At 40.2% G+C, this 27500-nt stretch overlaps 2 protein-coding genes across 5 annotated transcripts in view; both read right to left on the bottom strand.

Annotated features, from left to right (window-relative positions):
* Positions 1–169: 169 nt before the first annotated feature.
* Positions 170–16712, bottom strand: LOC137979847 (tetratricopeptide repeat protein 28-like). 3 transcript variants are annotated; one of them, XM_068827172.1, is made up of 4 exons: positions 16638–16712; positions 14262–14289; positions 2579–5840; positions 170–1073 (listed from the first exon to the last, which is right to left on the bottom strand). In XM_068827172.1, the coding sequence occupies exons 3-4, from the start codon at positions 5790–5792 to the stop codon at positions 1066–1068; spliced, it is 3222 nt and encodes a 1073-aa protein (XP_068683273.1). In that variant the 5' UTR covers positions 5793–5840; positions 14262–14289; positions 16638–16712; the 3' UTR covers positions 170–1065. The 3 variants fall into 3 exon arrangements, with proteins under 3 accessions (XP_068683273.1, XP_068683274.1, XP_068683275.1); XM_068827173.1 differs by lacking the exon at positions 14262–14289 and having other exon boundaries at positions 16638–16711; XM_068827174.1 differs by lacking the exons at positions 14262–14289; positions 16638–16712 and adding an exon at positions 15980–16220.
* A 1702-nt stretch (positions 16713–18414) lies between these two features.
* The window catches only part of LOC137979341 (phospholipase B1, membrane-associated-like), a 32942-nt gene continuing 23856 nt past the window's right edge, over positions 18415–27500 (bottom strand). For both annotated transcript variants that reach the window (XM_068826575.1, XM_068826574.1), the window contains exons 7-17: positions 27129–27172; positions 25625–25736; positions 25207–25258; positions 24243–24323; positions 24074–24139; positions 22755–22852; positions 22592–22664; positions 21651–21749; positions 21224–21319; positions 20675–20740; positions 18415–19369 (exon numbers count right to left, since the gene is read on the bottom strand). In XM_068826575.1, coding sequence (XP_068682676.1) covers positions 19124–19369; positions 20675–20740; positions 21224–21319; positions 21651–21749; positions 22592–22664; positions 22755–22852; positions 24074–24139; positions 24243–24323; positions 25207–25258; positions 25625–25736; positions 27129–27172 — 1033 coding nt within the window. In that variant the 3' untranslated portion in view covers positions 18415–19123. The remainder of the gene's footprint in view (positions 19370–20674; positions 20741–21223; positions 21320–21650; positions 21750–22591; positions 22665–22754; positions 22853–24073; positions 24140–24242; positions 24324–25206; positions 25259–25624; positions 25737–27128; positions 27173–27500) is intronic.

The raw sequence follows: 27500 nt of genomic DNA, 5'->3' as shown, positions 1-27500 counted from the left end.
CATACATGGAGGGGTGGACGGACGTAGGTACGTACGGACGGTCGATCACGTCATGGCTATAAAACCAAGATTTTTCGCATCGACGAGTTACCATATTTTCTTAACAATGGTGCTCCGCGCGCAAATATACTGGATAATACAATAAGCATTTCAATAGTTTAAAATATTTTACAACCTTTAATTCTTTTAATGTGGTATTCAAGGTTTACAGCTTTGAAGTTGATTTCATTTGATATTAGGTTTCATTACCCACCAAAGTGGAGGCAACCTTTTGAATTCTAACATTTAGACTGGAAGCTTAATTGTAAAAGAGACTAACCAGTGAGTGGAGATGACTGACTGAAATTCTATACAGTCCAGTAATTACGTGTAGGATTATAATATAATAAACTTCCTTACAGGTTGAATGAGTTTCTTGTTTCCTTTATCAATACCATTATGTTGTACAACACAGCCTGTTATAGTGGTGAGAGCACTCACCTTCGGCATGACTATGGGACGTAGGGGGTGAGGGGTAGGGGTCACCATAGCTGAAACAACCAAAACGTCTACAAAAATGCTAACCTTAGGCCTAAACATTATCTTAAATCACGAAAAGAAATCTAGACGTTTGCCCAAGGAAAACGTTTGCAGTCGCATATGAAAAGCGGCAGGGATGCTCGTTGTCTCGATTATAGACATTTGCCTCCTAAAACGATTCATTTGATCATTTAGCTTTGGCCAGCCTTAGAGAAGCACAGAAAATACACATTCCCCGAGACTGTCACTTGATTTTTAATGAACGTTGGTATACTTGTCACCAGCTTCACGTAGAATGAACACCCGAGAAATATACAGCAAAAGCTTGGAGTTATTTTGAAGTATTTAAACAAAAAACACGACGACTAGCTCCTCAGTTATGGAAGCAAACCGTTTTGCCAATCCCTAAGTTTTATCAAGTGAGTAACTAATCCTGGTACAGACCCTTACAAAACAAGGCACAAATGCAAGGACTTGAACAGTATTACTCATACAATCGAAGAAAGGAAAATGACACATCGACGCATCAGAGTCCAATTGTTTTTCTCACGTTTCTGAAATAAAGAAAGAAACAAATAGTGGGTTAAATGGCAATGCAGAATTTCGTTCTGATTGGGAAGTAAATAATAGGTGCGGTTACACTAGACCTCTTGCCCATGGGGAACCTTGGGGTTACGGCTTGGGTTGGGTTTACCCTGGGTTATGATCGACTCCCCATTTGCGGTTACACACTTGTAAATTACCCAAGGGGAAGGTAAGCGTTGGCCTGTTTTGGTGGGAAACTTACCTTTAAAGGGGGACTCTGACGAAAAAACACGATTTTTTAAAAAGTCTCAAATCCTCGAGGAAACGCCGCCAAAATGTTGCATACGCTTTTCAAATAATGAATTTAACTTACTTTCACCAACATTTCAATGTTCGAATTTCTTACAAATGAAGGGAACAATGGTGAACAGACAAAATCACGACTCCAACATACCATCTAATATCAGTTGATTCGAACGATCTCGAAGCATTCCTCTTTTTCTTTCTCTTGAGCTCTTTCTCGTCGATATGCGGCTGCTTTTTCCTCAGTAGCCACGAGTCTAAATCTTCATAATCACAGGTAAGTGACTCAGAATTTTTTTTCGAAGTCAAACGATACTTCCGAAGTCGATAAATCATGATCGATAAAAGACGAAGCTTCGCTTTCTGACATGTTTTCCATTGTTTACTCAAGTAGCAGCGAGGGATATGTTGAGTAAGTGACGTCATAAGCCCTCGCTCCAGGCTTTCTCGAATAAGTATGCAGGCGACATACCAATAATGGCTGATGCTATGAAAAACAAGTATTTCGACGTAATAACATTGAAATGTTGGTGAAAGTAAGTTAAATTCATTATTTGAAAAGCGTATGCAACATTTTGGCGGCGTTTCCTCGAGGATTTGAGACTTTTTAAAAAATTGTGTTTTTTCGTCAGAGTCCCCCTTTAAGATAAGACAAGATGAGATTTATTAGTTTTTCCACTAAATGGTTTTTGAAAAACTAATTACAATACAAAATACATTAAAGTTAAGGATCTAAAAAAAAAAGTAAACATCGAAGATCTACATCTGAACGACAAACTTTTCTTTGGCTTATTTTCGGTAATTGTCACGATCGGCGCTTCTCTTAAACTGTCCACCTTCCTTTGGGCAGATCGGTTACACATAAAAAATTGCTTCCCTGTGGGAAAAAGCCACTTACCCAAGGGCAAAATGGCTAGTGTAACCGCAGCTAATATCTCACTTAACTTAATTCATGAAACCATTTGTGCTTGGTTAACAGCAACAATTCCTATTCAGTGTCACTTTGACGTGTAGACTGTAAGACCTCAATAGCTAACTTCTCGCACGTAACTGGCATTCAGCGATCAGGTACTAGCCAAAGCAGTTCGAGTAAAAATAACTACACTGGCAACCGATTTTAAAACCATTTCTATTTGAAGAACATACCAGCTCCTTTCGACAACTTGCTGATTAAAAACATTTACAGAGTACAGCAATTCAGTCATTAAAGTTATATTCAAATAGCACTTACCATTCTTTTCGTGTTTGTGTTGCCCAAATTCAAAGGTGACATCATCGCCAATTAGCACAAATGGCGCCCAGTATTTTACGGCAGAATAAGTCTCCCGAAGACATTTCATAGCATGGTGAAGAGCTGTACTTGCACTTTTCCTATTTGCTAAGTGTTCATAGAAACTTTTCATGAAGATCAAGGTCGCCTTGTCGTCGATTCCCCAGAGTGACACCAGAACAGATCGGGCACCAGCACACAGGAAAGCCCTGGCTATGCCCACAATACCCTCAGATTTCACCTCTCCCTGGCCACTATGACAGCAACTCAGCACAACAAGTCTTGCCTGAAGATGAACTGTGTGAACATCGCTCAATGTTAACATGTAATCTTCCTCTTCCGGGATCTGTGATGTGCGTTTGGGATTCGGGGCCAAAGCAATTTCTCCAAATTGGGCATCTCCATGTGCAGCAATGTGGATTAAAGTAACTGACTTCATTCTTTTCAGCACCTCAGCTTTGGTTGCATTTTTACCTGTAAGAGGCGTGGCGTGCAGAAGTTTTCCAATCACCTCCACCTCTTTTTTCGCGCATGGCAACTCTTTATACATGGGCTTACCGGTACCCCAAGTGACTTCTTTCAAGCACGGATCGCCCACAAGCAGCGCTTCATTCTTACCTTGGAAGTCGTCAGGTGCACTAGCTATCACTTTTAAAGCGGTCAGTGAGGGAATTGCACGGATCCTGACAGAGTCACTCAATGCAGAAAAAGGAGCCAAGCAAAATGGTCCATCAGGAACAAAGACTAACTCATCTTCCTGGAGCAAGTCTGCGATAGGGCTGACTAAGACATCATACAAGGGCTGTAAACAGTTCACAGGGAAGCTCAAGGAGTGAACTGTTTCCTCAACAGCTTCCCTTCTGCGTGAGAAGTTGTTGCGTTGTCTGTCAAGGGAACGATTCTTGCATTGTACAACAGTTCCCACACCGATCTCTTTAAAAGTACTTTCCATCAGTGATTTGGCACTTCCATTTTCGATTTCCTTTTGTCTAAAATTTATCACGATATCTTCTCTTAGCAACCAGAGGCTGATCGTGTTCCCATCAAGTGCTGTGAAAACAGTTTGTGAAGGTAAATCGTTCATTCCAAAACTTAACTTCATCGTAAGTGCCGAAGAACGTTTCTCATCAACACCGTATTGCATCTTTAAAATGTCTCCCAAAGCCTGTGCTCGTCCTTGCTCAGCAGCATACAAAGCCTCATCTACCTCTCCAGTCTTCAAGAGTGCTGTCCACAGAGCATTGTACGCAAACTGCTTTGTGTCACGAAAGCTTATTTTCCATGCATCTTCTGACTGAAGAAGACGCCTTGTTTCATCATAATAATATATGCTTTGACGATAGTAATTAAGAGCTTTGCTCAAGGAATCTGAAATTTCATGAACACAACCAAGATGATAACATGCCATTGCCTGCCCTATGGGGTCCCCAACTTCTTTGGCAATACCAAGACCTTGATTGTGGTACTCTATGGCTTGCTTAAAATTCCCCAGACTGTAGTAAGCGTTGCCGAGATTGCAATAGGCTTTTCCTTCTCCAGCTATGTCCCCAACTTCTTTTGCAATACTAAGATCTTGATTGTGGCACTCTATGGCTTGCTTAAAATTACCCAGACTGTGGTAAGCATTGCCGAGATTGCCATAGGCTTTTCCTTCTCCAGCTATGTCCCCAACTTCTTTCGCAATACTAAGATCTTGATTGTGGCACTCTATGGCTTGCTTACAATTCCCCAGACTGTAGTAAGCGTTGCCGAGATTGCGATAGGCTTTTCCTTCTCCAGCTATGTCCCCAACTTCTTTTGCAATACTAAGATCTTGATTGTGGCACTCTATGGCTTGCTTAAAATTACCCAGACTGTGGTAAGCATTGCCGAGATTGCCATAGGCTTTTCCTTCTCCAGCTATGTCCCCAATTTCTTTTGTAATACTAAGATGTTGATTGTGGTACTCTATGGCTTGCTTAAAATTACCCAGACTGTAGTAAGCAATGCCGAGATTGCCATAGGCCATTCCTTCTCCAGCTATGTCACCAACTTCTTTCGCAATACTAAGATGTTGATTGTGGTACTCTATGGCTTGCTTAAAATTCCCCAGACTGTCATAAGCGATGCCGAGATTGCGATAGGCTTTTCCTTCTCCAGCTATGTCCCCAATTTCTTTCGCAATACTAAGATGTTGATAGTAGTACTCTATGGCTTGCTTAAAATTACCCAGACTGTGGTAAGCGTTGCCGAGATTGCCATAGGCTTTTCCTTCTCCAGCTATGTCCCCAACTTCTTTTGCAATACTAAGATCTTGATTGTGGTACTCTATGGCTTGCTTAAAATTCCCCAGACTGTCATAAGCGTTGCCGAGATTGCCATAGGCTTTTCCTTCTCCAGCTATGTCCCCAACTTCTTTTGCAATACTAAGATGTTGATTGTGGTACTCTATGGCTTGCTTAAAATTCCCCAGACTGTAGTAAGCGTTGCCGAGATTGCCATAGGCTTTTCCTTCTCCAGCTATGTCCCCAACTTCTTTTGCAATACTAAGATGTTGATTGTGGTACTCTATGGCTAGCTTAAAATTCCCCAGACTGTCATAAGCGTTGCCGAGATTGCCATAGGCCATTCCTTGTCCAGCTATGTCCCCAACTTCTTTTGCAATACTAAGATGTTGATTGTGGTACTCTATGGCTTGCTTAAAATTCCCCAGACTGTCATAAGCGTTGCCGAGATTGCCATAGGCCATTCCTTGTCCAGCTATGTCCCCAACTTCTTTTGCAATACTTAGATGTTGATTGTGGTACTCTATGGCTTGCTTAAAATTCCCCAGACTGTCATAAGCGTTGCCGAGATTGCCATAGGCCATTCCTTCTCCAGGTGTGTCCCCAACTTCTTTCGCAATACTAAGATGTTGATTGTGGTACTCTATGGCTTGCTTAAAATTCCCCAGACTGTCATAAGCGTTGCCGAGACCCAAATAAGCTTTTCCTTCTCCAGCCCTGAAACCTATTTCCTTAAACATGGCTAGTGCTTCTGTGTAACTTCTAATGGCCTGATTAAAGTTGGCTATGCCATAATAGTATTTACCCAGATCAAAACAAGCCAAACCCCTCTGTCGTCTGTTTCCCTCCTTTGTTGCAACACTAAGCTCTTGCATATGCTGCTCCAAAACGCCCATCTTTCTATCCACCATTCTAGATAATCAGAACTGCGAAGGTTTTCTCAGAAATATGGGGTGCACCTAGAAGAAAAATGACTGACTTAGAGCGTTTTATAAAATAATAATAAAGGAACTTTAAAAATAGAAATTATGTTATGTAATGAGGAAAAAACAGCCTGTAGGAAAACAATAGCATCCCATTTCATCTTCCTTATCTAAAGCTGAAGGCTCTAAGATATGCTTCTCTGGCAGGAAATTTGCTGTCAGAGAAGCATATCTTAGAGCCTTTGCTGTATGTAGCCGACACCAAAAAGACAGGATGTGACATCATTATGTGTGTAATATTCTATTTTCTGCGATATATATGTCACACTCATATTTTTTCCATTTATTTCGCTTGCTTAGGCCTATGTTCCATTCTGACAGAATTTTCAAATCCTAAGATAAGATTTCCAGCAGGACTACTTGAAATTCACTTATCTAAGAGGTCTAAATCTATCCAATATAAAGGAAACACATCCCGCTAAAAAAAAGGCATTTTATCCAGCAACAACTACTACTTAGCAAAATATTTCAAGATCGCCCGTGAGTTTTGTACATAAGGGGCAGATCCTTAAAAGACAATTGTTCGAGCCAAACTCTAAGCCGGCTAAAACACATGGATAGGAGTTGTGTAGGCCTGTCACCTCCATCGTTATTAGAGTTGTAGCTAAGTTACCGGGGCTAAGAATGGAAGTGAGGCTGCCGCGTGACCCTGTTTGATACAAACCTTTGTGCTTTTCTAATGTTAATGTAGACTAATTAGAATTACAAAAGCCAAATTTACATGACAAAAGCAGTTAGGTCTGTAGCAATACAATTTTATTCATGATTTAAATAACATAAGAACCTATCAGCAATTACAACCTGTTTATAAGGTGTGGCAGTTTTTTGATGTATGGGCAGCAAAACTTGTAGCATAACTTAATTGTGCCTTTTCCCTTTGGCTAATGCACATTAATTTGGCTAAAAAAGGCTCAGCAAACGGGAGAGGACAAAACGCGGACCCCTACTCCATGGAGTACCCTATGGAGTACCTAAATGGAGTACCCCTAAAAATCATTTACTGGTCAAATTAAATACTTTATCAAAAAGGTGAAGCATTTAGATGCACATACCTTTATTTCTTTGAACTGCATTGAACTGTAACAATCTGAGAGCTGGAAAGCTCGAAAGCTCGAAATAAATAAAGGTATGTGCAGCTAAATACTTCACCTTTTTGATAAAGTATTTAATTTGAGCATTAAATGATTTTTAGGGGTACTCCATTAAGGTACTCCATAGGGTACTTTATGGAGTAGGGCTCCACGTTTTGTCCTCTCCCTCAGCAAACTAGGCTAGGTTGGCTAGAGGAGAAGTCCCAACTCATACATTGTTCTCAAACTACAAACATACGAGCAGCAAACCACCAGCACACTGAGTTGGGTTCTTTCATAACAGGCTCATATGATGCCACTGAGCAACCAGGTTGATTGAATGGGAAATTGATTGTTTTATTTTCAGGAGGGTTAAGACAAACTTATTTAAAATAACTTGTGTATCTGCAGACAAGACATTTCTTAAATATCCAAATGTGAAATCTCATTTGTCGAAGCCAAGAACGCGTTTCAATATCAAGAATAACTAGACATCACGTCTTCTGTACACGTTCGACACACTTAGCTAAACTAATAAAACTGTACAATAGTTGTTCTTGAAAAAAAACCCCTACTCGTCAGTTGTCCACCATTTAAAAATACATATATCGTTCATGTAAGAGACATTGGAATGGTCAACGCTTTCTCATGTACGTCATCACGAGACATCTCATCTCGGTGGAACAACGCGTCCACGCGTGACTACGGCACCCGGAATGTGAACTACTATGCTTTTTTCTACAATGTTTCTACAAGGCCGATCGTTACTCCTTATTGCTGAGCGATTTTGAGCGTTCTTTCCCTCTAGTGTAAGCGTTCCTCGATGTAAGAGAAGACCCATTGATGAACTCTAAAAACGAGAGGAACTATTTTCAGATTCTGCGTGCCGTAGTCACGCGTGGACGCATTGTTCCACTGAGATGAGATGTCTTGTGACGACGTACATGATGTCTGAGAAAGCGGGGACCATTCCAATGTCTCTTACATGAACGATATACGTATTTTTAAACGGCGGACGACTGACGAGCCAGTCTGCAGAGCATGGCAGAACTCGACTAGATCTTGCGCGTGCAGGGGCATTTCTGGCGGCGTGCATCGTGTGCAACGCGATTTCTGGCCAGAACCATGATAACCCCATGCTGGCCACGCACGCAACCGGATCCTGTCCAGAACCTACTTTTGGGCTTCATGCCTTTAACCACGCCTGCATCCTGCTGAGTGTTGAATGCTAGACACATGGCAGTGAATGCGACGATAGTGATAACCATATTTTTTTAAAGAAATTATTAATTATATTTGTAGAATGCGCGCGAAACAGTAAACTCCAAAAAACAAAACATGCAATCAAATAATGTAGGCGAAGGCTTTTCTTTATGCTTTGGCTCTTAAAAGAGTCATTTTGTGTAGCTCTAAAAGAACTAATCTTGGGACATCAAAATTATTCACTACAGCTGGGAACTTGTCCCTCATTTTGCGATAATCGTCGAAAGCCAGTGTAAAATCAGGTGAGGTTATCATCCACAGAGACGTAATTGATAGTTCAACAATGGTAACTTGCAATTGCTTGCGACGTTCGGTGAGCATTTCTATGAAAGCAAGTCTTTGATCGCGAATAGCGTCAATCGCAGCTGAATAATCCAAGACGCTGCCAAAGCCCAAAGAGAATGCCCGACAGCCTCAATAGCCCCAGTTCGCTCATGAACCACGGTGTAGCTCTAAAAGAACTAATCTTCCTGGGACATCAATGCTTTGGCTCTCTCCTCCAGAAGATCTAAATTATTCACTACAGCTGAATTAACAGTAAAAATAGCTTCATTGACATATGAGAATTTAAAGCCGACCCAGAGTTGAGAGAGACTGACGATGAAGAAGAAGAGAAGAAGTACTTGCTGAAGGGAAGAGACTTGTGGTATCATCGAGATTCTCTCTAAGCCAATGGAGATGATGACCAAGGCCCAATCATTGGACCAGTGCATCTGATCTGTCACGAAATGGTGGCCCAGGGTAAGGGCTATCCTCCTCGCCATGAAAGAAGACATTGAGAAGCAGTCACCCAACGATGTAGAAGTCACCTTATGGAAAGACTTTTCCCAAAGCTAAACGCACACAATGAAGATCTCAAGAAAGAAAATGCTGACGAGTGTATTTTCAAAGGGGTGGGGCTGTTGCCAGGCTGGATGGTCGTAAAGGAGACACGGGATTGACAGAGTGACAAGAAAGAAACGGAAGGTGATTGAGTGGGCAGACAGAACCCCTGCAGACTGTCTAGAAGATTTGGCTTCCCTTTGTCAGACTGTTGCTGACAAAATGGATTCCAGGTACATGAAGTACGTCACTAATGCAGCTCATGTGCTTGCAGGTTGTTTCCAAACACCGGATGTATTGTGCCTCATACAAAGATCATCCGGCAGTGAATTCTCTGCACATCAACGAACTGCTCTTAATGCCTATGGAAATGCTGAGTTTGAGTCGTTCTTCAAGTGTGTGTGCTCATTGCCTCACAAAACAAAATTGGCAGATGAAGAACGGGAGTTAAGTTTGTTGCCATTCCTATCACAGCAAGTACACAAGTCGTTTAAGGATGCTAATTATCAAGTTGTGTGGAACAATCTAGGTGACTGTCGAAATGACTGGTTTTCTCCTCTATAAAGGGCACATTGCCAAACATTACTGAGAGAATTCGAGGTCAAGAGTGAAGAATTCGAGATTGAAGACACAGATTCACGTTTAAATACGACCACGTTGTCTGCATTGCTAGGATGGACCAAGCCACTGCCTTTTCAACTTTCTATACTAATGAGACCATCTACCAGATGGTTGGTAAAGAATGTTGTATTGCAACTGATGTGGCATTGGCTATGAGTGGCTGTGTGCAGGGATGGCGCAGTGATGAGAGCACTCGCCTGCCACCAATGTGGCCCGGGTTCGATTCCCAGACTCGGCGTCATATATGGGTTCAGTTTGTTGGTTCTCTACTCTGCACCGAGAGGTTTTTCTCCGGTTACTCCGGTTTTCCCCTCTCCTTAAAAACCAAAATTTGATTTGATTTGTGTTAACGTGTTAATTTCAATTTACAGTGTCCCTGATTAGTGCTCTACAGCGCTAGAAGATTAAACACTTAAATAAATCCTACTACTCAGTCATGAAGCCACAGTCAATGGTGGGAGGTCAATCGAACAGCACCCTCGTGCAAAGAACGAATGTGGACTGGAGTTTTCCAATGCCCTTGCAGTGCCAGGAAACAATCAAAGATGTGGCAACCCTTTATTTAGAAGGCGACAAAGATACTGGACTGCTCCGCCATCAGCTTCCAGTATTCCTAGATTAAAGAGGCCGTGCCTTGAGCAAGAATGCTCATGGAAGCAAAGTTCTTTACCGCTTGGCTACCAGAACAGATCACTTTGTTCTTAATGCAAAGGACAGAAACACAAAGTGGTTTAACAATTAAACCACATTTTGTGCATATAATCTGTGAAGTTTATCACAATTTAGCCTTGTGATACATGTTGCATGTTTTTTTGGTCCACAGTTTTATTGACAACTGCCAATAAAATTGCGCGTGAGAATTTTGACAGTTATTGCAAAAATGGAACTCGCTGAACTGATCAAGTTCGATCAATTCAATTATTTTCATTTCATTTCCTCATTCGCGTGTTTATATGTGAGTAAGAAATTCATGTACAGCTCAGAGCTTTCCTTCAACAAAAGAGAGGGAATCACATGTTAAGAGTTAACAAAAAGGCACATGGGCTTCATCATTTATTAGTTGCCATTTATGATAATACTAGTTTCTTCTTTATTAGTTAATCATGTAGTTTATAAGCATAGTAACTAGTATTCGACGTTATCTTCTTGGAGAGAGAGAACGTGTAAGACACTTTTGTCTTTGTAACTTGTAATTAACTTGAAATCAATTAAATCATGTCCACTTGTCTGTCTTTGAACTGTATTTAGGACACTGTCAAAGTATCAGGGAGAATTCACAGAAATAATTAATACATTATTTTGTTGTTCAAAAAGTGTTTGCCTCGTAAATTACCGCTGTTTTCTTAAAATATCTAAAGTGGAAATTTTCATTTGGCCTGCAAAGTCCCGATTCTGGCATGCACAGTCAACATGAAGGGAAAAACTTGCGCGTGCACTCGCAATGTTCTGCAAACTGGCTGACGAGGATTGTAGATCGAAATATATATTGGACTTCCGCCGGAATACTTAAACATGGAACGCCGGAATACTTAAACACGGAACAGTTGTGAAAATTCTGACAATTGGAACACATGGTCCCCCCCCCCCCCTTCCTCACAAGTGTTCGGGGAAAAAAATTAAAGTACAAAACAAGGGTGAAATATGAACCCTTTTATTGTCGTAAAAAAGGTTGCTGTTATTCATCATGGTGAAGTACAATAATAATAAAGTATTCTCGTTTGTTTCACGATGTGATCAGTTGTGATGCAGATCGCGACGTTTCGACTGCATACTGCTAGTCTTCATAAGGCGCTGATGTCAAATGGTTACGCGTCACCTTTTAAACAGGATGCTCCGCTGTGATTGGTTGGTTGGTTGGTTTTCAGCAGCTGTGATTGGTGCGTTTCGATCCTAGCTGCTTTGGCGTGTTGTTTCTTCGGCGGTCCGCTGTCGTAGGGTGAGGTCTTATGTGAATCGCCTCTTTGACCCTGCGTGTGTACCAATGAGGATCACGATCGATAAACTTTACTTCGTTCCAAAGCGGGTTGTGTCCGGTGTTGTTAGCGTGCTCTGAAACAGCGGAGGTCTGGGTACGGGCAAGTCGGATGTCTCGCTCATGTTCTTTCATTCTATCTTACATAGGTCTTCCAGACTCGCCGATGTAGAGTTTACCGCATTCACAGGGAATCCTGTAAACCCCGCCTTCTTGTTTAGTCGGCTCGACAGCGTCTTTCGGTCGTACTAGATGTGATCTTAATGTAGTCTCCGACTTGAAAACAGCGCGTATGCCTTGTTGCTGTAGGCAGCGGCGAAATTGTTCGGATAGGCCTTTGACATAGGGTAAAACCGCAGTAGCAGCACTGCTACTTGGTTTCCTGGTCTTGGTGATTTTCTGCAAGAAAGAAAGAGGGTAACCATTAGAGACAAGAACAGAAGACAGGTGTTTCTCCTCCTTGGAGATAACAGAAGGTCTTGCTACGAGACGTTTGGCGCGCTCGTAGAGGCACTTGACAATACCGCGTTTTACTGATTGCGGGTGGTGGGAATCATACGCTAAGTACTGATCAGTGTGCGTAGGCTTCCTGTACACGCTGGTGGTGAGGCGGCCATCCGGTTCTCTTGAAACTGTGGTGTCAAGGAAAGCGAGTTTGTAGTCGTCTCCATGGTGAAGCAAATGGAAGGCTTCTGGTTGTTCAGATGCTGTAAGAAGCTATCAACCTTTCCGCGATCCAGGATGGTGAAAGTATCGTCAACGGAGCGTTTCCAGATCCTAGGTTCTCAGACCCTAATCACAGCTGCTGAAAACCAACCAATCACAGCGGAGCATCCTGTTTAAAAGGTGACGCGTAACCATTCGACATCACCGCCTTATGAAGACTAGCAGTATGCAGTTGAAACATCGCGATCTACATCACAACTGATCACATCGTGAAACAAACGAGAATACTTTATTATTGTACTTCACTACAATGAATAACAGCAACCTTTTTACGACAATAAAAGGGTTCATATTTCACCATTGTTTTGTACTTTAATTTTTTGCCCCGAACACTTGTGAGGGGGGGGGGGAGGGGGAGGGGGGACCACGTGTTCCAATTGTCAGAATTTTCACAACTGTTCCGTGTTTAAGTATTCCCGCGTTCCATGTTTAAGTATTCCGACATTCCGTGTTTAAGTATTCAAAAGCGGTCCCTTCTCGTAAAATGCAAGATAGATTTTATTTTTTCTTGACATAAGTCGAGCTAAAAGGTGTGTTTTTAAACATAAGACTTATGAGAATTTTCCGTTGCAGTTTCGTATCTCCGTGCAAAAAGTGAACTAACGGTACTGCACATTTGCCAGCCAGCTAAATTTTTGATCGATCGTCAGTGCGAGTGACGCTGTTTACACAAAATATAAAATATTAAAATTGCGTTCAGCAAATCAACAAAAATGGCAATTAATTATTGCAAAAATAACACAAAGAATTTAACAAACCTTTAACATGAATAAGACTAGGAATACCTTCAAATAAAATAAAATGGTGAATACACTAATGCACTGCTTCCATCAATTTTTTGGAGAATATAAGCTGCACAAAAGTAATGCGGGCAGATATAGGGGGTGGGACACCAACCGCATTGTGGTAGCCATTGTGGTTGGCCGCACATAGCAGCGGTTATGCGCATGCTTATCAGCACAAGCCAGCACAGTAGGACAAAATTGCCTTCCCACAAGCTTAATCAACCAAATTCTCACCTTAATATATAAGAGAATTACACCTCACTCATAGTAGCTCGTGATTCTCATGGAGTCTATGGTGGGTGAGAGTTGGCGACTCTCTGAACACTGCTTGACGACTTGTGTGGATGTTGAGTTTCAAGGTATAGAGAGAAATCAAGCCAGTGGAAAATACCCCTCCCGTAATCCCGACCTTGGGCCAACTGGTTATAGGAAGGTGCTCAGAGATCCCTCAGGATCTCAACCTCACTCCCAGAGGTGAAATGGGAAAACGACAACTGCCTTGTCAGCGGTGAAAGTCCTAGCCAACGGCTAGGTAAACAAAAGCCATAAAAATATAAAATATAAAATATTCGCTCTGACGAAGGGCTAACGCTCGAAACGTCAGCTTTTAGAATCTCTGTACGGTGGCCAATTTACATTATCAACTCCGTTGATAAAACAAAACTTTTGTATACTACTTCCCCACCAACGCAGCACCACAGTTTCTTTAGAAACTACCCCCTTCAAGCCCTCCTGCAAGGGTTTTGCTTTGCCCCGTTACGTGTCATGCAACAGTCACGCAACTTTGGCTCATTTGCCCGCATCTGGCAAAACTTTCACTTTTTTGTATTTTTTAGCGACATGTTCTTAGTGTTCAATCTCCTTTTATCCATCTGATAAAGATAAGAAGAGACATTGTGTAACCGAAAGTCACCATGCCCATCGTCGGCAAGAGCCGTAAGGATAAAGCATGGTCTTAACCTGGAAGTCTTCACCCGGCATATATAATAAATTTAACGTCAGTCCAAAGAGTGGTCACCATAAGAAGCTATGGAGAGCCATTTGTGCAAAATTACAAATGCCTGGTGTAAATATACAATAGTTAGTGCAGGAGTACTAATCATTGGTTTTAAACCACAATCAGTGCAGAATTACTTACTAATCGTTGCTGTTAACTGTGATCGCAACTGCAAAAATAGAAATATTTGATGTTTGTTTAATTGTAATCGTAACTGCTAGGCAAAAATTGTCACCGTTAAGTACAAAGACTCACGATCAACTTCGAACGGTTCATAGCCTTCAATAAAACAGGTCTACAAGACATTGCTTACAACGAAAGAATTACGGGGAGCGGACGTCTGGAAGAGCTACTTCTCTTATTGTGTCGTATATTACAGCGATGGGATCACAAATTATTTACCCTGGAAGTAACGAGCCTGCTACAGCCAACGTCAGAAGCTCTTACGTGGGAATGCGTACGTTCTGGCAGTAAGGGAAGACCTTTCGTTCCTATAAATCCTGATCTGGTAAAGTTTTTAATTTCAATCGGTTGCAGTATGGAGGAAATTGCGCAATCATTGCTTATAAGTCGAAGAACTCTCTACAGAATATGTGAGGAGTTCCAAATATGTAAAAGGAGGGAAATGTACTCTCAACGTACTCTCAATTGTCAGACTGTGATCTGGACGACGTAATGCATCACTTAATCTTAAGAGTATCCAAGAAGTGGATCGCAAATAATATTTTGCAAGATACAGCCATGAATTATAAGTCAAATTGATCGTTGAATTGTGTACTTTGCAGAAATATTTCCTTTGAAAAAAAAAATTAAATTGTTCTCAACTCAATGGTTATACGCGGTCAGTACACAATGCAGACTGCAGACCGGGTACAAAATGCAGACTGCAGACTAGGTACAAAATGCAGACTGAGTCTAAATAACTAAATACCTCTCTCCTCCGCAGAGGCTACAGGACGTGAAACCTCTGAGCGAAGTACACGCGGGCGAAAAAAAGTGAGAGAGAGGAACCGGGAGAGCCGCCCGCCCACTCGTTCTCGTTTCTTGCGCTTGCACTCACCTTGCACAGCGGACTCATTCTGACGCCTTACCGATCACAGCCCATCAAAGCCGATCACCTTACCGATAACCGAACCTCTGTGGAGGAGAGAGACTAAATACGTGATCGAATGTCTTTTTGTAACTTACCTTCGTGTCACCCAATCGTCATTTTTCACGAACATTAGCATTATTGTTTAATATTCCTTACTCGTTTCTTAATATATCATGTCTTAAACAGAGTGGCCAGGCCACAGTCTTTCTTAAATAAAATTTCGAGCTGCTTACTGATCTGCTAGCTAACTTGGCGATCTCCGAAAAGGCCGCCATGCTGCCGAGACGACCCACATGCAAACATTGTCATGTGTTATGTCACCTGTCCTCGATATCATTTTGCGTGTTGCTATTTTTAAAATATTGATATTCTTCATAGTCACGCGCGAGTAGCTTCCGTGACAACACAGTACTCTGTACGTTTTTAACCGATATACGTGTCCATTTGGATGACAAAATGCGGACTAAAACCCAAATTGTTCCTTCAACTTGATACATGTTCAATGTTCAAGGGCGTAAAAACAATGATGTTCACATATAACATTTGCCTTGGCACTAAACAGAAGTGAGATGTTAACCCACAACGAAAGTAAAAAAAAAAATCGCCTTTCTTCATATAACCTAAAATTAATATAAGGCACATTGCAGGTCTTTGCAGATGTCGAAACTTTACAATTCACACACATGCAAGGACAAGGTTCAAGCGATCACACTACTTTCCTATGCACAGAAATCGGTTTAAAAGAGGTTATTTATCCGCTGCTTACCTGATCTTCAAGACTTGTCGCTCTCCGGAAGGCCGCCATGCTGCCGAAAGCCAAGACGGTGGACTTTGTGCTAAGATGGTCATGTGCTATGTGGCCGTGCTATGTCACTTGTCCTCGCTATTAACTCCTCGCTATTAACTCTGATATTACAGATTGCCCAAAAAGTAAGAAGATCGAAGACCATGAAAACTCGAATTTCATTTAAGAACGACAGTGGCCTGGCCACTCTGTTTAAGACGTGATATCTATTAAGAAACGAGGAAGGAATATTCAACAATATTAAATGCTAAGGTTCGTGAAAAATGACGATTGCGTGACACTAAGGTAAGTTACAAAATGACATTCGATCACGTATTTAGTTATTTAGACTCAGTCTGCCTTTTGGTACCTACAATAGTCTGCAGTCTGCATTTTGTAGCCGATCTGCAGTCTGCATTTTGTACTGACCAGTTACAAAACGAAAAACAAACTGCTAAACTCGCGAGCCGAAATCCGAAATTGACAACAACAACCGATAAGAACTCGTACGCCGGTTTAGTTTTCAGCTCGTTCACTCAATATAGAACACGATGGTTCGAAAATAAATATTAAAGAACACTCAAAGCAAGTGTACAAAACACAATGGTCAGGCAAATGAGAAAAATGTGTTTTCACTCACCTCCGAACACAAGATCATCAATAGTCGCGCTCGTCATGCAAGTTTGTCTAATGACATCACATCACACACGAAAACATGCGCTTTCATTGGTCCCTACTAAAATCTTCAGGGAACCTTGCATTACACTTTTCACAGCACGATCGAGAATTTTTCTGCTTGATACTTCGCGCGGCATTAAGCTCCCCCCTCGCAAGCCTCGCGTCTTCGCAAAAATGCTCCAATAATAATCGGGCAGCAACTGTTGGGTCAGTGCTTCATTGAAGCTACAGAGAGATTTGGATGGTCATTTCGTGTACGGTCTGACCAAAGGAGGCGAAAATGTCGATGTTGAACTGTTTATGTTAGTCGTGAAAGGATTAAACACAGGGGCAGTCACATTGCTGGCCGTTCCAGCCTCAATCAACGTATTAAAAGATTCTGGAGAGATGTCTTCAGATGTGTCTGTGCCCCGTACTATTATTCACTGTTTCATTTGTTAGAAGATTCTGGTTTAGTCTTAGTTAGTTTCTCCAACCGATGACGTGGATACTCGGAAGCTTATCCCGGGGGGGGGGACTCCCATATGAAACAGACGGGGATGCTCGTCGTCTCGCTTAGGGGTGTAAATTTTGGATTTTGGTCTCGCTTAGGGTGTTCCGGGCAAAGCGACAATATTTTATGCCACCAAGGTCTCGTTTAGGGTTCCGCGAAGTAACACAGAATTACGCGAAGAGAAACAGAAATCAAATTTCCTTTTAAATTTTCTTTTTAGATAAAAGCATTCGATGATTATGCCTTTTTATCATTAAAACTCATTGCGTGTCGTATTTTTGTGTTTTTAAACGGTCTCTTTTAGGGGTCAAAATTTGCTTAAGCCACGCCTAGATTGGTCTCCTTTAGGGGTTAAATTCAAAATTTCCGACGAGCATACCCGTCTGTTTCATGTGGGAGTCCCCCCCCCCGGGAAGCTTATAACCACCACCCCATGCGCACAGCACACAACTGGTCACCCGACCAACTTTGGTATTATTCTAGTATTGCTGCACAAAATCCCCGCGGGGGGTACTCCCTTATAAGGGCTTAGTGGGGACGTGCGGCCAGCTAGGGTATGTTTTTCGGGATTTTTGTCTTGAACAGGGTGTCGAATTTATCCTTTTTGTCTTAATCAGGGTATCGATTTATCAATTTTTGTCTTAAACTGGGTTAAATGTCTTAAACAGGGTATCAAAAATCGGAATTCTGTCATAAAATGGGTAGGAAAATCAGCGATATTTGTCTTAAACAGGGTCAGGGTATGAGGGGCCGCGCCGCACCTCCCCAACCAGGGATACATCGAGTACCCCCCCCCCCCCGGGCACAAAATGATGACTCCATTGACTTAACTTACTACGGGTGTTGATCCCCACGGCCCACCCCACCACCCAGTGGATTTGATGTGGACCTTGTTGAAGTTCCAGCTACAGTAGTGACATCGAATCAAGTCAATCAAGTGTCATTGGTAACTGCTTTTGTTGACCCACTTCACTGTAGCAATTCACATGGAGTCGACATTTACATCTACCTTCGTGAAGTGGTTCAGCAGGTGGTAGCAGGGTAGCAAGATAATTGTGGAATTTGCTTCATTTTGGTCACTTTAAATTCATTGCATACATGTATTTGTTTCACTGGTATTGGACTGTGCCCAGCCCTGATCAATCACTCTGTTCCAGTCTCCTAGGTTGTTATTGATGAAAATGTTATATTGCGGAAATTACAATAAATGTTATGGACATTGCACTCTGTGAATTGAATATGTACATTTCAAAATAAAAATGCTTTTATTTTGCTTTCAAATCATCCCAAATCAAGAGTTTTGTACCTGGTCAGTTAAGTCTATTTCAGAGAATGCTCAAATTTTCTTTCAAACATTTATTAAATTAAAAGTATGATTATTTGGGGTGTGCATTGTCGGGGTTTCTCTCCTACTCTCTCTCCTACTCCCTCCCTCTCTCTCTCTCTCTCTCTCTTCAAAAACCTACATTTTGTTTGATCTGCTTTTATAATTTCATGTAATTTGATTTAACGGTCTACTCAATTTGTAGAGCACTTGTGCTCAGTAAATAATTTGGGACTTTAGTATATTATACAGTAACTCCCTTGCTGTCTCTTTTATGTCAGCCTGTAACATTAACATCCACCGATTACTTTTAAACGTTTTCTTATTATCAAGCAGCCTAGCTTCTGTTATTATAAGGGCATTCAAACAGACTTTCTTGCCTTCAGATTTGATATCGTTCTCAAAAGAGGAATCAGAGAGCTGCGTGTGTTGTAGCTTACAGAGCTACAACACAGCTCTTGACAACCTTTGGAATGGTATGAATAAGATTGCTAATGTTTCTTTCTGTTATGTCCTTTGTTTTCTCCACCAATACCCCTTTGCTTGAGATTACATTAGCAATAACAACATGTAAGGACGAAGATCCTGATTGCAAAGGAAACTTGAATCCAACAAGAGTGTTCCATTGAATCTAAATCCTCGGTTTTTGTGGTCCTGGTGCATAGAGGAGTCTGGATGCTTCTGGTCTCCGTCGTGAAATCCTGCTTCTCCACACAAACACCACCACTATGATCACTATAGCTGTTAAACAAACAGCCAATGCCACCGCACCACCAGGTGGGAAGCCCTTTGATGACCCATCATCAACATCATTTCTGCCATTGGTGTCACTTAAGACCATCTCACTGTTTCTTCTGGTGAACAAGTATGGCTTATCCTAAAAGATGTATGAATTACATGAAAAATCTAATGAAGAGTTTTGTTTCAAATGTGACTCTGGGATACTCGGAAAAAATCAAAGTGCTGCTTTGCAGGGTCGAACCTATTCATGACCTTCCTATTACTGGTTCGGACTGATGCTCGACCACTGAGATACAGGAGACTCCTAGCAGCTAGGCCATTAAATTAAGGGTAAGGTTTAAGGCGGTGGCTCTGGACTACCAAACTGTTGCTATGGACCCCTTCAATTAATCATTTCTCGAGTCCCTTTAACTCTATAGTTACCATTTTTTGCCAAGGGTGTTCTATTTAACATTTGTTTGTCTGGTTTGACTCACAACCATATTTGGTAAATCATGTGACCAAAACAGAAAATGCCTAAAACTCATCGAGTTAACTATATTTTTCACAATTTTTTAATGCAACAGTATGAGAACAGTCTCACACAAAATCTGTTACATGGATTTTAAAAAAAGTTACTTCTCAAAAAAATTATTACATTAGAAGGCCCACCTTTGAGACACTTTTCAAAATATTGGTTCCATTTGTTGGACAAATAGAAATTCCGTGCTACAGTTTACGAAAATTATAGGACAGTTCCCGTCCAGTGAAAAAACCGCCCCTTTTTTTTCGTTTCCTGAGAGTTTTTACATTTTCACTGAAACGCACAGAAGAGGACTGGGACTAGTTGCGCATGTGCATTCTGATTGAAAGTTGCATGGATGGGTTCTATGAAGTAATTAAATCACTTCATAGAGCCCATCCATGCAACCTTTTTGTAGGGCTCTCTGACTAAAAAGCCTCCTTAGCAATCATTGTCTTTCTTTAGTTAAGAATGCCAGTCCCTTAATATTATTGTACCACTATACCTGTATCCTCATCTGACAGGGCCAAAAATTCAGGCCATTCAGGCCTTAAATGCCCCCAATCGGTGGGTAAAATTGTGTGGCATTAGCCAGTGTAACATCTGTATGTCTCACTCTCTCTCTCTCTGGTGGGGAGGGGTTAATAATAAAAGTTATTAATGAACAATTAGTGAAAATTATCTGCGCTAATAGCTTGCACTTGAGGTGATTATTACGTGATAATCACCCAAGTGTTTTTTTCAAAATGGCTGCAAGCCGTTTCATCGAGGTGACAGACGAAGAAATTAATAATATCACTGTTTTAAAGAAAATGCATATTTTTCAAATAATCACATAATTATGTAACTATACTAAAACAATAGTTATTATTCACCTCACCTTTGGCAAATAATAGTTATTGCTAATTATTATTAACTCAAAAATTTACAATGACGTACCTCAGAGGGGCATTTCAGGGTCTCCTGATCTCCCCATGATTTGGTCTTTGAGCCAACTGGCTCCAACTGTGAAAAAAATTGGGTACACCTGGATTAATATTTTGGTACTTACATGTATTACTGTCTGTGCAACATTTATTTTTTGACATGTGTGGACAGTCCTTGTACGACTCTAACTTACAACAAGTATGTGGTTGAAGATTATAAAAAATATGTTATTTGAAATCTACATGTACCATGCTAACAAAGGGGCTTTTCCTTATTTGCATTTCCATGATTTTGTCTCTAATCTCTTCAAGCGGTTGCATTGTTTTACACAAAAGAAAAACAATCATTGTGACACCACAGACAAGAAAACAAATCACTGAATGGTAAAAGATGTACTGACAGAAAGAAATCCCTGCTTGCAGAATGTTCGTTTGAAATCTGAACTAAAGACAACCCTCTTTAAGGAAACCTGACGGTTAACCAGAGAGGCTGTTGTGAAGATTTACAGATGAAGTAACGATCACAGTTGTAGTGAAAATCAGTAGAGTTTTATAAACCAACCATATTTCTCCATAAAGCTAAGGCTGCTGCAGCATGGCCATGAGCCGAGAAATGAAGGCAATCCAAACCAATAAATGACTTCACCAAATTTCCATCCTACAAGGAAAACGTTACCTTCACTGTTGAAAGTTTATTTAAGCTCTACTTTGCAGAAAAATGACAGTGGTCACACTTAAGAGCAACACAGTGTAACACTAGTGTATATACTACTCTAGTGTCAACTCTGGTGTTTTGAATCCCCAGGGAAACATTGAACAATAGAACTTGATTTAACACTAGTGTTTAACTCCCTAAAACGACTGCAGCCAATGTTACTGCTGAGAACAGCAAGTGGATGATATAATACTGACTATGGATGATGGCCAAAAGAAAAAGTAACTGCCTTGTCAACCTTCAGATATTTCCACAACATCAGTTTATTGCATACCTGGGTTCTTGGAGGTGCTTCAAGAGCAGGCTGAATGACAACAGCAAACGTATCCTGAGTGTCGTATAGTCCACTGTTTACAAGCTCATTCAATAGGCGCTGTAGTCATGACAATAATGCAAAGGAATTGTGTAAATCACTTTACATGACAGTGTATATTCCCATATTTCCAATTCAAAATGGTAAAATAGATAAGCCTTAAGTTTACATTCGTTACATCTCTTCGTTAAACAACTTGATACATGTATACAATGTCACAATGATCATGATAATGTGAAATCAGTGTAAACATCTGTAAGATAGGACACTAACAGTAACTATTAACATGTTCCATGATAAAGAAAGCTGTGATGGCCACTGTGTCTGTTCTTAGAGCCAAATCATCTGAGTTGCTATCTGTTGGAGATTATCCATGTTCTAACAGCCAAACAAAACCCTTCTACACTTCTTCAAATCGAATGTGATACAAAGAGACAGCCACCAAAATACCAAGGACCTTCCAAATCCTGGGGTTGTTTGCCTGGGTCAGACTTACTGTATTTCACAAATTAATGATGATGATGATAATAGTGAAAGCTAATTAGAATATGTATTCCTTCCTTCATTTCCACAGCAAAAAAGAGAGATTAAAGATAATGAAATGTAGAGATACAAATTAAATTAAATTAAATGGTATCTATGTGCAAGTTGTGTTTAGCCTGCAACAAGCTTGAACTATTTATTATTAATAATTTTTATCAACTGAAGTTGACAAGTTTCTTTTTTTACATTTCACTGCAATGGCTAGTGGGGCCCAGGATATAAAAATTACTATTCTTCCATTATTGCAAGGGCTTCATGAAAATTTATGAAGAGTTTTAATGCAAGGTTTCTACACCTTTAGACAATGATCTAAAACAAGTCAAGCTTATTTTTTTTATGAACAGCATGTGTTTAATTACCTTGTATTCTTCAGCCATCTGAGAAATTTTTGACCTTTCTGGTGCACCCTCTTTGAGGCATGGACATGAATTCCTACAGATGGTTACAAAGGTTAATGAGGGTATTAATTTTGTTGCAATCGGGAAATGCACCTTTCACACAGGCTAAAATAATTCAACATACCATCCCAAAATTTCACAGGACTGAGAGCTTTCTTCATACAACCTATGCAAGGATGACACATCCATGGGTGGAACCAAATTTACAAATAGCCGAGGAACCTGACAGTTCAAATAAAACAGGTCAATCATTATGGAACTTCACAATGAATGGTTCTTACATGGGTTGGAGTTGTATGCTTTCAGGTGAAAGCCCCACAGGAAGGACATTATAGACATCATAAATGGGATCTCGTCAACTGAATCAGAAAAGCAAAGACTAGACCATTTGTCTGATTTGTTGATGTCTGTGACATCAACAAAATTTCATTTGGTTTTAAGCAAATTATGTATCAAATTGGAAGAACTTTTTACCACTCAGGATCAAGCAATTGAAATTCTAGTGATAACTCCTACCTGTGTTCAATACCAGGAAAAGTACAGCTTTCAATGCAGACGAAATTATTTCTTGCAAATTTATTTATAATGTCAGGGCATTCCAGCATTCACTGGGTCAGCAATATTCTGAGGCCGTCCATGCATGCTCCTTCACACCTTCTCATATATAGTCCTACTCTGCTCAGCATACAGGGCATTTTTTGCAGCTCACATTTTCTAGTGTCCCCTCCCTCCTCTGCACTTTGAAGTGTTACTTGTAGCTTCTCCACTGCTCTTCCTGTTCAGTGTGACTGGTGCTCTAGAGGGCTGGGGCATGGTTTGGTGGGCAGGGCTAGTAGATGTATAGCGGGACTAGGGCAGGCTCTTTTGTAATCTAACTAGTACTTGGGGTCAAGAGTTCGTTGAAGCCCCCACTGAAGCACCCAACCTTCATGTGCGACTTTGGTGTTAAATGATTTTAAAGTACTAGGTAGATTACAAAAGAGCCTGCCCTAGTCCCGCTATACATCTACTAGCACTGCCCATCAAACCATGCTCCAGCCCTCTAGAGCACCAGTCACACTGAACAGGAGGAGCAGTGGAGAAGCTACAAGTAACACTTGAGAGTGGTGAGGAGGGAGGGGACACTAGAAAACTTGAGCTGCAAAAAATGCCCTGTATGCTGAGCAGAGTAAGACTATAATTATGAGAAGGTGTGAAGGAGCATGCATGGACGGCCTCAGAATATTGCTGACCCAGTGAATGCTGGAATGACCTGACATCATGCCCAAAACAGTAATGCAACTCCACAAAACACTGGAACACTCCTGGCCCACCAGCTAGCCAAGCTGTACACCCATCAATGCCAACACCATGCCAAGCACTGAGTACCTCCTCCTATTCGTTAACCAAGTTACATTTTTACCCTTATGCTATTGAAATAATATTTTCATGTAAATATCTCACCTCCTTTTGAAGGTATCTCAGCATTCGCATGACATATTTTATGAAGGAGCTGGGGCTAAATTTATCCTGCATTGATTAAAAATTGAAATAATAAAGATTTCACTCATCATAAACTAAAATTATATGACTGCGAAAAATCTGGAGAGTCACCAAACCCAAAAATTCACACCTCATCTTTGCAAACTTGACAGAGATTGTCTGTTCCAATCCAAACAGTGAGTAGTTTCCAGTCATTCTGGAAATTAACGCCCTATAAAAGGTAAAAATAGAAAGGGCTGGGAATCAAGTATTAAAAGTTGAGCAAATTTCTTAAAACATCAGTCACAATCATCCTCAACTAGTAGCATGTCTGCCCAAATGCAATGCACACGTAAGGATTAACCTATTGTAGCTTTCCTCCATGAAATAATGAGGAGCAGCACCATGGTGTCTGCCAATCTGATCATGCTTGACTGGACCTGTTCTTTCTCAGTGTACCTCTTTCTAGGGTAACACTTGCTTTGAGGAAAGTAACACATTACACACTTCCATTACAAGTTGATTTCAAGGCATGTACATAATGCCAGGGTGGCCAAACAAACAACTTCATGCATTGTCCACCATAGAATTGTTTCGGGTGTCCCGGCCACTTCAACCAATTTCCTCTTGTAATATAGAACATAATTTTTTCATGCAATGGATGTGATTAGTAAGGGAAATATAAAGAGCACAGATGAATTAATAACCTACCGAAACAATTATGATTACAGAACTTTTGTTTTAATTCTCTTTGGCACGTGCGAGATCAACAGTACTTTGCTAATCACCTCCACATAAACCAATCAAAGGAGGGCAAAGGATTGTCTAAAATCTCCACCATGTGCCTTAGCAAATCTTTAAGTCTCACTTTATGACCAACATTCCATAAATTACTATTTACCACATTCATGAGTGGAGTATTATTAGTGCTCACTGTGAAATTAGTAAATGATATTCTAATTATCATGCCAGGACCCAGGAAACCTGCACAAGAATGACTGGTCTAGACTTAAGTATCAAACTAATAATTGAAAATAATATTGAATGCAATGGCTATTAGCATACAAATAAAATTATTATAGCAATAGCAACCTATGAATTCTCACATGTAGTACCTTCATAGCCTTTAATCTAGAAACCAGGTCTACAGCTTGTTCCTGCAGGTCACTAATAAAAATATTATAATATTATTGTAAGGCAGTACTGATATGACAGTCATGAAAAAGAACAAAAAAGTGAACCTTTTATCAGCAAACTTTTCTTTAACTAATAATGAGTGAACATTTTTATATACCGGTATGCACCAGCAAGAACTGATGATAATAATAATGCATAAATAACTACGGGTATTTAACTATTTGTTGTGTAGGGGTATCAAAAAAAGAGGAATAGTGCAGTCTTTGAACTCAACATTTAATAACATCAGTCAACATGGCGGAAAACCAGCACAGACTAAGCACATGGTCTCAATCTTTTGGGGCTCACAAAATAATAATTAACAAGATATGACACTATTGTTGTTATTATGCTGACCTGGCCGAGGCTCCAACAAAGGCAAAATTAAGATCTGGATCAATCAAGTCGTCTCTTGTTGAATTTTTCAAAGACGCACCTCTTATTCCAGGATTAAACTGGCCGATAATGTCTGGAATAATAATAATAATAATAATAATAATAATAATAATAATAATTTATTAAATTTTTAAAACTTCCTGAAAAACCATAGAAAGGAATTCAAAGATGATAATTAATGTCTATAGTTCTCAGATTACACAGATTTCGACCCCTTTGTTAAAATAATAATAATAATAATGAAACAACACTAACAATTATTGTTAGACGTACTCCACTTTTCCCCTCTTCTCAAAAACCGACATTTGATTTGATTTGATTTGCATTAATTTGTTGATTTCAGTTTACAGTATCCCCAATCGGCAGGTCTAATCTGCAGGTCGCAGGTCGTGGGTTGCAGGTCATTGTTTCACCAATACAGAAAGTATCCTAAACATTCATAAAAGCTAACCTTAGGCCTGAAAAATTTTGTTTAGGCCTAATTGGGCCTAAGGTTAGCTTTTAAGAATGTTTAGGATACTTTCTGTATTGGTGAAACAATAACCTGCAACCTGTGACCTGCAAATTAGACCTGCCGATCCCCAATTATTATATACTCAACAAAATATCTTGTTTCTGATTGGCCAATGGCAAATGCATAAATAGGTTATAGAGTGCAATACAGAAGTTGCTATGGAAACACAGGGGAAGCGCCAAATTTGAACACCAAGGTGAAAAAAAATGGCTGACAGTCGGTTTGCTTTGTCAAACCAAACATCGTTGAGCAACTTAAAGAAAATGCGAAAAACAAAAACACGTTGAAAGCTACACAGACCTGGTTGAATGTCTGGCAAACATGGGCAATTGAAACTAAACCCAAAACTGGAAGAATATGAGCCAGAACAAAGTAGGGCGTTTGAGTAATTTTTTGAGAATATAATAAATAGAAAATCGTATGAACCTGCTTGTGCATTTCATGATTTGTTGCCACTTGTGATGTTTTAAAAGTTCTCAAATTGCACTCGCCTACGGCTCGTGCAATTTTGAGAACTTTCAAAACATCACTCATGCCCGTAAATCATGAAATGCACTTGCGTTCATACGATTTCCTGTACTTATTAGTGCTACAGTGCTAGAAGACTAGACACTTAAATAAAGTTCCTTTCCTTTTCATTATACAATCCAGCCAACTAAAACTTGAATAAGGATTACACTAGCACAAGGAAAAATCAATGAAACAAACTTAATTGTAAGGAAGAGATGAAGACAACATTACGACGAAATCAAATCTACAACAACAAATTGTGTGAAATTTTGGTTATTCTAAAAAAGTCAGAAAAAGGCAACAACCATAAACTACAGATTCAAGGGTAAACACTTGAAATGCTGTTGAATAGTAAGTACTAGAAAATAAAAAAAAACATGGTCAAAGGAACTATAAAAAATTCCTCTAAAAAAACTAATTTAAAATATCTAATTTACTAACTTGGCAATGTTGTGGTGTAATTTAAGTATGATCCACCTCCAATGCTTCAAATAAATTATAAAACTCATATCAAATCAATGCAATTGGTAACTAAACTATGGTCAGTAACCACTAAGGTCCAAAGCTCATTTTTGTCTCCTTCTGATAGACGACCATATGCATATTTCCAAAACAGGTTGTTTTGTAGCGAAGTGAAATAAATTAAAATATTAATTAAAAGAATAAAGTAAGTTTTGTCTCAAAAGCACTCCAGCTAATCACTAAAATGTGATCTCCCGGTAGATAACAAGTGACATCATCATGAAGCAAACAAAAAATTGACTAAAAGTGTACCTTTGACAATGAAATTTCAAAGACACAAAGTTCTCTCTT

Source organism: Montipora foliosa, chromosome 12 (genome assembly GCF_036669935.1).
Source record: "Montipora foliosa isolate CH-2021 chromosome 12, ASM3666993v2, whole genome shotgun sequence".
Taxonomy (NCBI): Eukaryota; Metazoa; Cnidaria; class Anthozoa; order Scleractinia; family Acroporidae; genus Montipora; species Montipora foliosa.
This window is presented reverse-complemented; position numbering and strand designations above follow the sequence as displayed.